The sequence below is a fragment of the Marmota monax genome, unplaced genomic scaffold (genome assembly GCF_021218885.2).
Source record: "Marmota monax isolate L192 unplaced genomic scaffold, Marmota_monax_Labrador192_F-V1.1 WCK01_AAM20220418_F8-fsc00122, whole genome shotgun sequence".
Classification (NCBI taxonomy): Eukaryota; Metazoa; Chordata; class Mammalia; order Rodentia; family Sciuridae; genus Marmota; species Marmota monax.
Window position 1 is genome coordinate 5,539,527 of NW_026695223.1, and position 10,572 is coordinate 5,550,098.

The 10,572-nt window shown below is 45.7% G+C and overlaps 1 protein-coding gene across 1 annotated transcript in view; it reads right to left on the reverse strand.

The window, feature by feature from the left end:
- Positions 1 to 225: 225 nt before the first annotated feature.
- Dennd11 (DENN domain containing 11) overlaps positions 226 to 10,572 on the reverse strand; it is a 40,805-nt gene continuing 30,458 nt past the window's right edge. The window contains exons 5-9 of the mRNA XM_046434194.1: positions 10,047 to 10,185; positions 8,549 to 8,680; positions 8,255 to 8,405; positions 7,505 to 7,573; positions 226 to 5,917 (exon numbers count right to left, since the gene is read on the reverse strand). Coding sequence (XP_046290150.1) covers positions 5,722 to 5,917; positions 7,505 to 7,573; positions 8,255 to 8,405; positions 8,549 to 8,680; positions 10,047 to 10,185 — 687 coding nt within the window. The 3' untranslated portion in view covers positions 226 to 5,721. The remainder of the gene's footprint in view (positions 5,918 to 7,504; positions 7,574 to 8,254; positions 8,406 to 8,548; positions 8,681 to 10,046; positions 10,186 to 10,572) is intronic.

Sequence of the window (10,572 nt, forward strand, 5' to 3'; positions counted from 1 at the left end):
TCCTGTGATTGAGGGTGCATAGCCCTGGCTCTTCCGGATGGCATTTTAGTCTCACCTGTGGTTTCGGCTACTGGGATGGAGGGCAGGCAGCAGCTCTTAGTTGCCTTTGTCTTCACTGTAAGCAAGGCAGCAACCAGCCCCATAGGTTCCACTCCCAGACTGGGCCATCATTCCTTCCTACCACAGACTACATCTCAGAGTAGGTGAAGGACGGAAGCACACATGTTCATGTTAAAATGTGAACTTTAATTGTAAAAATCATTTTCTGTAAATATAGTTGTAACAACCTCTCTGCACACAATTTAGTTCAGATATATACAGATATGATATACATAGATGTTATTTGTACCACAGAACAAAATCAAGAAACATTTACCCTTAGCCTTGGGACTAATCAGCTTTCTTTAGGCCTTTAAATTACTACCATTGAAAACAGAGAGAGGAGGGCAACACCTGGGAACTATCTGATTTCATCACAAGGTGAAGACTTAAACACAGATTCCATTTCTCTTATTGCTATAACTCAGGCTGGGGTGTTGCTCACAATAGGGAAAGGGAGGTAAGCTGATCCTAACTCAGAAAAAAACAGGTTTTCCAGGGCTATGACTGTTTCTTTTCCAGGAAAGGTTATATAGAAATTTAGCCAACAAGCGTTGGGTAAATATAGGAAGTTCATTTTGTTTGCCTCTCCCCGCCCACCCCACACCGGTCACCCATCCAGACTCATCAGAAGCAGAGTCCTCGCCATTCCCCACTGATGCATATGCTAGGCCCAAACTTTTCCTAATGCCGTCTTCAGACCTTTTATATACTTCAGCTTTGCTTTATTTACCCAAAGGAGTTTCACTCTAATGTCAGTCAAATATACTTGTAACCAGCTGTTACCTCTGTGTGAATTTTTCATTTTGTGGATCATCTCTGACCAATTTATAATATTCCACCTTACCCACATCCTTCAACTGTTCTTAGAAAGCAAAGTATATATTCATCATTAGTCTAAAAGGCATCCTATAACAAACATAATTAACACCTTCCTACTATGGTACTAAATAAACTCTCTGAACTTAGGGTATAGTATCTCTAAAAGCCCATGCTATACTGAAGTTCTACAATAAATTCTAAAAAGATGAAAGCAGGGCTTCACTTCACCATCATTGGATGTCTATACAGCACTAGAAAATTCCCAATCCCTTTCTAAATTTGCAGTTTTACCTCATCTACCCCTAAATTCCAACCCTCCAAATAAAGTAAAGTGCTAGTTTTAAAACCACCTCCCGTTCCCACCTCTCTCCAGGTGACTGAGAGCCTAATAAGAAGGATCACATTTACCCTCTTCTGTCCTAGAGTCCTGCTGAAGCTTGGTGTGTGTCATCCTTCCTGGGACTGTCAAGTTTATCTCCTGGAGTGCTGTTTAGATCACACAGCACAATGTCCTTTTCACTCTCCCAAACAACGTTTCTAAGGGTCTCACCACTACAGAATTAGAAAGCTGCCCATTTCTAGGATTATAATTTTGAAATCTCTTTCCATTTCAACATCTTCATACTCAGTTTATCACATAGTAACATCAATATAAAAATAAACTTCCATTTCTTATAAGAAAAACAAACTTAATTCACAGTTAGCCTTTTCCCACAACATTTAGTGCTCCAATAGCTCCTGGGAACAGAGGTATATTAGTAATAAAAAATGGAATAGTAAAAACTAATAATTTGGGAGTAAAAGGAGCCCTTAACTCCTCCCCTCCCCCACCTGAATCAGAGAAGGATTTTCCTGAAATGAGAAGGGTCGGGCCTGCCCTGCCAAGGTAGGCTTGCAGGTCTGTAGTATGTTCACCACAGACATAGCTGCAAGTTATGGCGGGGTGGGTGGTGGTGGTAGGTATCTCTCAGGTTCCAAGCTTACTAGCCTGGAACCTAACAGGGAAAGAGAAGCCCATGCAGGCATGCTGGTCTGCATATTTTCTTGCATGTTTGCTGTCAAGCTGAGCATTGTCTTACACACTGTCCACTCATTAATGTCTGCCTCTCCAGGAATGGTCTACACTAGACTTGGAGTGTAATCAGTTCCCTGGGCAATGTATTTTCAAAGGAAAAAAACAGTCCCTGAGATCCCTGCCTTTTCTCCAAGTTTGATGTTCTGCCAATGAAGGTTAATTCTTTACCACCCTTTATGAAATGTTCCCTGAAGGCCTCAATGGAAAGGTGAATAATTTCACATTTTTATTGTACTTGAAGGGCTTTCAGTGTATCAAGACATCAAGTTCATTCTCTAGCCACCAGAATGAAAACAATGACTTAGCTATGATTTATCTTTATCTTCTAGCTAAAATATCACAGGTAGTTACAGAATACATGGATCTTCACATGTGGCATCAGGCAACATCTGCATCTGTGTGCTACTTTTATCTTTCCCATCATGATCTTCACATGGTTTATAAAAAGGTAAGTTAAAGATGTAAGTTCTTATGTAAATTACTTCTATCAATATGCTAATGAGTTTGGCCTCTCTCCCTTAGCTAGATAGGAGAAGAGATACCAGAATGGATGGAGAGTGTGGGAGGCAGATGCCTTCTAGTTCACTGTACTCAGAACTGTACAGGTCCCAGGTGGGATGCTGACATTAGAATGGATCCCCAGGCCAGGCCTACGGAAAGTTTCATATTTAAAGCCAAAGCAAATACTAATCAATGATTTGGTGCATACTTTTTAGTCTGGTAGGATATAAGTCCTGCAGGATCTGACTCTTTTTATTATCTGCTGAGCCTACAAAATTGAAAACATTCACTTTAACAGGCCTTTGTCCTACTTAACATGGATATAAACAAATCCCAATCCTGATTCCAGTCCCCACAGGACTCTTTCCACTTAGGGATGATTGGGCAGCCCTAGGATCACAAGTCAGCAGGTGGTCCATAGGGGGCACAAGATCAGGCTCAGAGCTCCCCAGCAGGGTCTGGTATCTTATGCAGGGACAGGTGAGGGCCACCAGCAGAGGGCTCAAGGATCCACACAGCCCTGCTCCTGAGGTCAGTGGAGGTGATAACACTGCCTCTACTAAGCTTAGACCTAAGCAGGGAAAGATGTGGCCAACTTCTTTCAAACAAAAGCAGATTTTTTCTTTTTTAAAGAATATATTTAAAGAGTGACAGAAAAGCAGGTTCACATGGCTCCTAGCTTCTGCTGTCACTGTAGAGAGATTCCTGCCTAGTACTTCAAAAACAAGTTCCCCCCAGAGGAAACTTGTAGCAAATGATATGGTTGTGCCTGCTAACTTCCCATGTGGGAGCAGCAGAGTCTGTTACTAAGCAAGACTTCAAAAGGTGACCTCAGAAGCAAGAGGTTCCACGTAGCCCAGATCATAGCTGAGGTGATACACAGCAAGGAGTGAGTGAAGGGCTCACGCTGTTCAGTCAAGCAGAGGCTGCGTCAGGAGGAAGCCGGCAAGACAGAGAAGGACTGAGGGAGAAGTTCAAGAAGTTCTGCTCTGGGGTCAGCTAGTCCAGGCCCGTACGACTTAGGACAGCACTGCCTCGGTGCATTCCTCTCTGGGCCTCCCACACTCATACCCTCACCTTCCTCATGAGCCCAAGCAAGTCAGAGACCAGACAGAAGCTGCCACAGCCCTGGCTCTATTCAAAGGAAAATACAGAACTTCCTTCTCACCTTGCTGTCTTTACAGCAGCACTTCTGAGCCTGGAGTTAAAACAGCACAGGAAACATAAGCGTTCACATACAGAAGGCTCTGGAGCCAAAGTATTTAGACAGGGTCCTTCTAGCAAATCCCCCAATTCCAGAGATAGGGTCTGCCTGTGTCTTCCAGAAGAATCCCCCTATGCCTACCTCTAGCCACCTACCTTCAACTTAGAAAACCCTAAACCCTAGGGTACCACTAGAAGTATCCACTTCTTGACCCAAGTGAGAAAGACCCCGTGAGCTTTGCAAGGCAAGTGAAGGGGGTTGCTTATAAAGGGGAAGCAGGTGAAGCATCAGCCTCTGGGCACAGGTGTGTTTTCTTTTGTAAACATGTTACTGGAATGATGACTAAATCCACAATGCAAAGGAGAAAATGTGTTAGTTGTACATATTACTTCTCAATGCCCAAACTTATTTATATATTTACATGATACTACTGTGATTAGTCACTGTATTTGCATTTCCACTTGTGAATTTATTTACTTTTGAATTCTGTATCAAGGAGCTACAGTGAAAAATACTTTTAAATTAAGCAATAGCCCTAAGAACCTTGAATTGATAAGACACATGACCCATCCATTTGAAGGTTCTTTCTCTGCTGTGTACACCAGCCTGTAAAATGCATTGATGGCTATCCCAATAACAGAAGGATGAAGGGGAAGAAGTTAGGTTACCAAAAATCCAGGATCTCAGGTCAAAAGCCTTAACTATGGCCCCAGAAGACCTAAACTTTACTCACAGGAACTGGCTTTCTGATTATGGTTAACAAGTGTCCTTTCACCCAAGCTGGCAGCCATCAAGTAACCCATCCCAAGAGAAGAGGCAGGTGACTACAGGACCCATCCCAGACCATTCAAGAAAGCAGATAAGATTATGACTAACACCTGAGGGCTCCTGACCACTCCCTGAGGGGAAGGCACTGTCAGATTTTCTTCAACAAATCTTTTAGGTCTCAGGACCCAATCACTAAGCCTGCTAAAAAGATGTTTGTGAGCACTCCAGACTGGTGAACAGTCTTATTAACATCAGGCTCCAACCTCTGTCAATCAGCTCAGGTCCTGGCTAGATTTAGGAATCCAATGCATCTGTCTGATGCAGGGGGTTGCTGGTAATGCCTCCAGGGAACCGTCATCCAGATGAAGAAACTTAGAGCTTGTTCTCTAGCCTGCTTGAACATCTGCCCCTCTACCCTCTAAAAACACCCAAGTTATTCCAAGAAAATATTTAGCCCTTAAGAGACTAAATTGTAAAATAAATCTTCTTGAGAGCTCCAGGGCCACCACTGGCCCTTAGGAATTTGCCAACCCAACCTAAGAGGAGGGATTCAGAGAAAGAACGAGCACATTACATTAAGTGCCCATCATTCACTTAGTTTAGGAAGAGTTTCAAGGCTTCAGTCTATGAGTGTAGCGTTCAGTTGACCAATAAGAAACCTCTCCCTGTCATTCAGTCCTTAAAGAAGCTATCTGGTGTCAAAAATATCCCTTTGTCCCTTTCTGTGGTCCCTATTCAAGTGAACAAGGAAGACACAGACTTGCCCCTAAGGAAAAGGTTTTTGATCCCAAGACCACTGACTCATAGAACCTGATGATCTTGAAAGGTCATCTGGTTAGTTTCTGCTCTCAGGCAGATGAACATCTAAGGCCACACTGGACAGATGGTTGTCTTCTTGAATGCATCAAGGGACAAGGACACACAGACTTTCTGAGCAGTCCACCCCACTGTTTTCAGAGCTCAGCCTGCTCATAGTGACAGAACTCCAAAGACTAAACCCAAAGCAGCAGCTCTGGGAAATGGTGGTAGAATTCAGTGTCCTACCAAAGCAGGAAGCAAAAATCAAGGCCATCTCCCGTTACCTCTTGGGAAAAGGGAAGAAAGGAATTTGCAAGTTACATTTGTTGGAAAGTATAAACAATCTTCCTTTGTGTCACCATAATTAAAAACTGAGGCCGTTGGGGGCCTGGGGTACACTCCAGGCTACGTTCACCCATGTGAGTGGCTCACCAGTCCTCCCATGTCACTCATCCTATGGGCAACAGGGGTTGTCAATGACCAGCATGACATCAATGCCGTAGGCCTCCAGCAGGTCCATTAGGAAGCTGCGGTCTCCTTGGGGATCCAGGCCCATGCCCCTGGCATGCTCTGCTGTCAGAGTTTTGTCCTGACTGGCAGACACCTCCAACAAAGTCTGAAATATCCGGTTGTTTTGCTCCAGGAAAAACCTGCATTCACAAGACGGGAAAGGGAGGAAAGGAGAGACGAAAGAGCTCACCAGATAATCCACACACAGGAATCTAAACTATACCATTTTGTTGAATTGACTTTTGAAAGCTTTCAAAAATAAACCAAAATACCTTTTAAAAGAAGAAAACAGGGTCAAAGTTTCATTATACAGCTGTTAAAGTACCACTAAGGTTAGCAAGAGCCAGGTGGGGTGAGTCACAGGATGATTGGCAGATCTCTGAGTGGTGCTGGCCTTGCTGCCAACACCATTTTCCTGTTAAGAGGGAAGTCACTAGCGATTTAAATATAGCCCTAGGGAGGGGCCCCTATTTCCTGCTTTCCTCTCCTGCTTAGTCATAAGAGGAAGAGAAAGTTGAAAACACAAGGCCTGATAACATAGTTCTGAGGTCAAGATTTCAAGAAAGAAGCTAAAATTCACCTTTCAGAGCTCGGAAGAGGCCATGCTAGATGGCAGCCAAGAATCCTCACTGGAGAACAGAAGGCCCTGGGCCTCTGTGGACAGCCCACCATGACTGACAATGGCCACTAAGAATGTGGGCACTGAAGTGGGGGTAGGACGGGGCTATACTGAAGCCAGCAGCACTGGAAGTGGGGAGGTTAGGGAGAAAGGGAAGGTGAGTTATGGCCACTGAGACTGGCGCAAACAGTCCCTGGGTGTGTGTTCTCCTTTGATTATTCTTTTTTGGGGGAGAGGGATTATGCCTAGAAAGAGAGTTAAAAGTCATGGTTTTATGGTACCACATAAATAAACGAGTGATGTTCAGAGAGCCATTACTTTTCTCTTTAAGCTGTGGTGCTTAGAGCTCCCAGAGTCAACAGAGGTTTCTAAGTCTAAAGCAGCTCTGGTGCTCAGAATTTTAAATGCCATGGCCTGTGTCAAACCTTGAGAGACAGTGGCCCCATTTGATTCCTGGATACCTGCACATCTACAGTGTGCATGCCTTAGAAAGTATGCCATGAGGATCAGGAGCCACTGTAGGAATGTCCACAGGGAGTTTCCATCAAAGCTGGTAACTGTCCAGTGTTGTTCCTCACCCTTATCCCTGCACATGGCACAGGAAGACCAAACAGGAAGCTGAGAGACTATTTCTCAATTTTCTCTTAAAATTGCTTATCCCTGCAATCAGTGCTCCAGGTGTACAGGCCAGGAGGCCACCCCATCAGATCTTGGGAAGATTCCATTCAATTCCATGGTTCAATTTTCAGAAAACCCATAACACTCAGCATGAGGAACTGCTCTATTCAGAGGAAACCACAGATGAGAAGTCCCTGAGCCCTTAGGAGCACCAAGGTTCTAAGTGGAGATATCTGAATGCAAAAGCCCAGCAGAGGCACATCCCAGACCTCCTGTTCCTCTCAATGACCTGTTCCTGCCTCTTTCCCTATATGGCCTTTTAGGGCTCAGGTTGCCTCTGTAAAGAGCCCAGTTCTAATAGCCCTTGGCAGCAATAAAGGACATTGCTGGACTGCCGTGGGTGACATGGGAGGGACCCAGGTCATCCAAAGCAGTCAATACTGAAGGGATTCTCGGGGAGACCCACAGTCACTGGCCCGGGCAGACTCACAGCACAAAGAGGTCCTCCTCACAAGGGTTGTAGTCTTCTTCTACTTCCTGGGAATATAATAGCATCTGCCTGTTGGGGAAGAGACCACCATCAGACGGGTGCCCAGCCACCCACCAGTGGCCAAGCATCTGCAGTGGGCCACACCCTCCTGGAAGCAGCACTGATCAAAGCAGGCCTCCATCCTGGGGCAAGGAGAGGAGGGACAGGAAAGGATGCACAGGACGTGGACTCAAAGCTCCAGGGTCTATGGCTAGTTCTGCCCCTGGAAACCTCACGTAAGTGGTAATCCTTCCTCTGTCCATCAAATGGGGATGACAGTGATCCCATTTAACTCACAGGTAACCAAATTACTGAGAACTACACGAGATAATGCATAAGCAAGTTTCAAATACAGTGATCCATACAGTATAGATGCTCAATAAATGGTGGTTCCAAACATAAACAAGGTCATTTGGGGAGATTTTGGAAGCTAGTATAATTGTCCCTAGGCTTCCGAGTTTCCAAAGCCAGTCAGAGAGAAATCATGTATCTGCCCCTTTCCTATAAGGGCTACATGCAGGGATCCCCTTCATTTCTATCTCCCAGGCAGCATGCATCCTGGCAGGAATGCACTAGGAGGGAAGGTGTGAGATTCACAGAGACTCCAGGGAGATCCTAAGAAGGGCGGAACCCCCAGGCCACCCAGCCCTCCTTCTCAAGTGTGGTGCTGGCCCAGCTGCATCCACAGGCACAGCCCGCCTCCGCCCCTACCTCTGCTCATTAAGCCGCCGGTACTTTTCCCTGTCAGCACTGTTGATCTTCAGCAGGGGCTGCAGGTGGCCGTGGTGTGTCTTCACATTTTGGTTGTCCACATAAACATCGTATAGCTCCCGCTTCTCTTCAAATATCTTCTCTGTGGTGCCTGCGGAACCCCAGGCTAAGCAGGTGGAAACCCTGCAGGGTCACCGAGGGAACCAGCCCTACCCCACTGGAGAAGCAAGGAGGCAGGGAGGAAGAGAGGGACTGGGACACAGGGGAAGCATGAGAGGAGGTCCCCATACTCACAGGCCACATAGGACACCTCTACCTCCAGGCTCTCGATGTCAGCCACGTTCACATAGAAGAAGGGCTTGGACTCAGGAATGGTGCCCCCGATGCCAGGCAGAGAGACATTGGCCAGGCAACAGCAGCAGTACACTGGAGGATGGAGGAGGTGAGAAGAGTTCGCCCCCCATGTCCCTCTTCCACCGAAGCCTGCTGGACAACACCTTCTCTGAACTGTAGCCCAAGAGGAAGCTGTTATGGATTAGATGTGGTCTGTCCCAGCCAAACACATGTGGAGGCTTGGTTGCAAGGTATCAGTACCAAGAGGTGGTGGGGCCTCTAAGAGGGAATCCTCTCATGGGAGCTTCACCCCCATGAAGGCATTAATGTAGTTCCCAAGGCAGTGGGTTAGTTATCTCCAGAGCATTTGGTCATAAAGTGAGCCTGGAACTTCTCTCTCCTGTGCTTCTCTTCCATGTATACCCACTTCCACTCGTCTACCATGAGACCCTCACCAGAAACTAGGCAGATGCCAGCACCATATTCTTGGCCTTCCAGAACCACGAACCAAAATAAACCTCTTTCTGTATGAATTAACCAGCCCCAGGCATTCTGCTTTAGCAACAGGAAGTGGAGTAACACAGGAACTATGAAGGGCTTTGTTCTCTGCTAGCCTGGTTCATCTTAACCAGGTGGTCCTGGCATTCTGAGGAGACTGAGGGCAAGTCTCCCACAGTAGAACCTGACTTCTTCAAGGTCACACAAGCAATGTCTTACCAAATCCAACACACACACTTTGCACTCTTTCTGTCCCTGTTGACCTTCCCCCTTCTCAAGACTTTGACCTACTGTAACCCTTTCATTCCCAGCCCCCCCCCCTTCTTCTGACACTTCCATCTCCCCTGGAACATCTTCCACAATTGTCAATCCACCTCCTGTGCCTGGCATGCTGCTGTTCACACATTCTCCCCAGTGATGCCCCATCCCCTGGTTATCAGGACAGCCCTTACAACACTCTCAAATCACCATCTCCAGCCCAGCTTTCCCCCAGAGGTTCTGAACCCACTACTCAAGTGCCTGGCATACATCTCCCCCGAAAAGACTCACAGGAAGAACACCTTCATTGTGTCCAAGTTAACCCTGCCCAACCAACCTCCCGCCATGCTTTCTGGGTTTTGGTGGCTCCACCTCCCTGTCATCACAGACTCTTCCTGTTATGCCCTCCCATACACCAGGACCTTTACAACCTAATCAGGCAAGTTTTATCAAGTTTATCTTATATACATCTAGAATCCATCTTTTCTGCCTTCCCACATTTCTCTCTTGAAAGGCCACTGATGTGTCACCCAGTGCATGCTCTTTGTTGCTGCCAGGTTCCATATGAATCAAGTCAGGCCACTGCCAGTCTCAAAACTCCCCTGATATGGGCCAGACTCTTCAAATTTGATCAACAAGAGAGAGACTCCAGCAGTCTATGTTTTGGGAACTTAGGGAGAACCCTGACTTTGGCTTCAGTTACCTCTATAGCATACAACGCCCACAGGAGGGGGAGAAAATATCAAAATGCGCTTTCGAAGTAAGGCAAATTTCCAGAGGATGAGGATTTGCTCGCCAAAGAACTTAATAAACTGAGACATGCAGCCAGCTGGGTGTGTAATCTGAAAAAATAAAAAGGGGCAGAGGAGAAAAAGGAAGAGCTGGTCAGAAATACTGTGAAGAATTTCCAATGCTGACTCCAAAACTCCAAAGTCCAAGCAAACAATAACAGATGGTTATTCCTGCACAAAATATTTGTCACTTTAAAAGTCTTATCTTTAAACTGAATTTCTATAGTATGTCTATTCTGCTGATATGTTGACGTTTAAGGATCACTAATTACTCAGGAGAAAGTATGGAGGAAACAAAGCTGAATTTGACTTCCTAAAAGTCAAAAATAACAGTATCTCTGAAGAGAAAATAAGCCTCAGTGAGAAAATTCAATTCAAAATATTAATTAAGTACCATAATAAAATAATGAGCACATAGTCCCAGATTAGAGCCCCCAG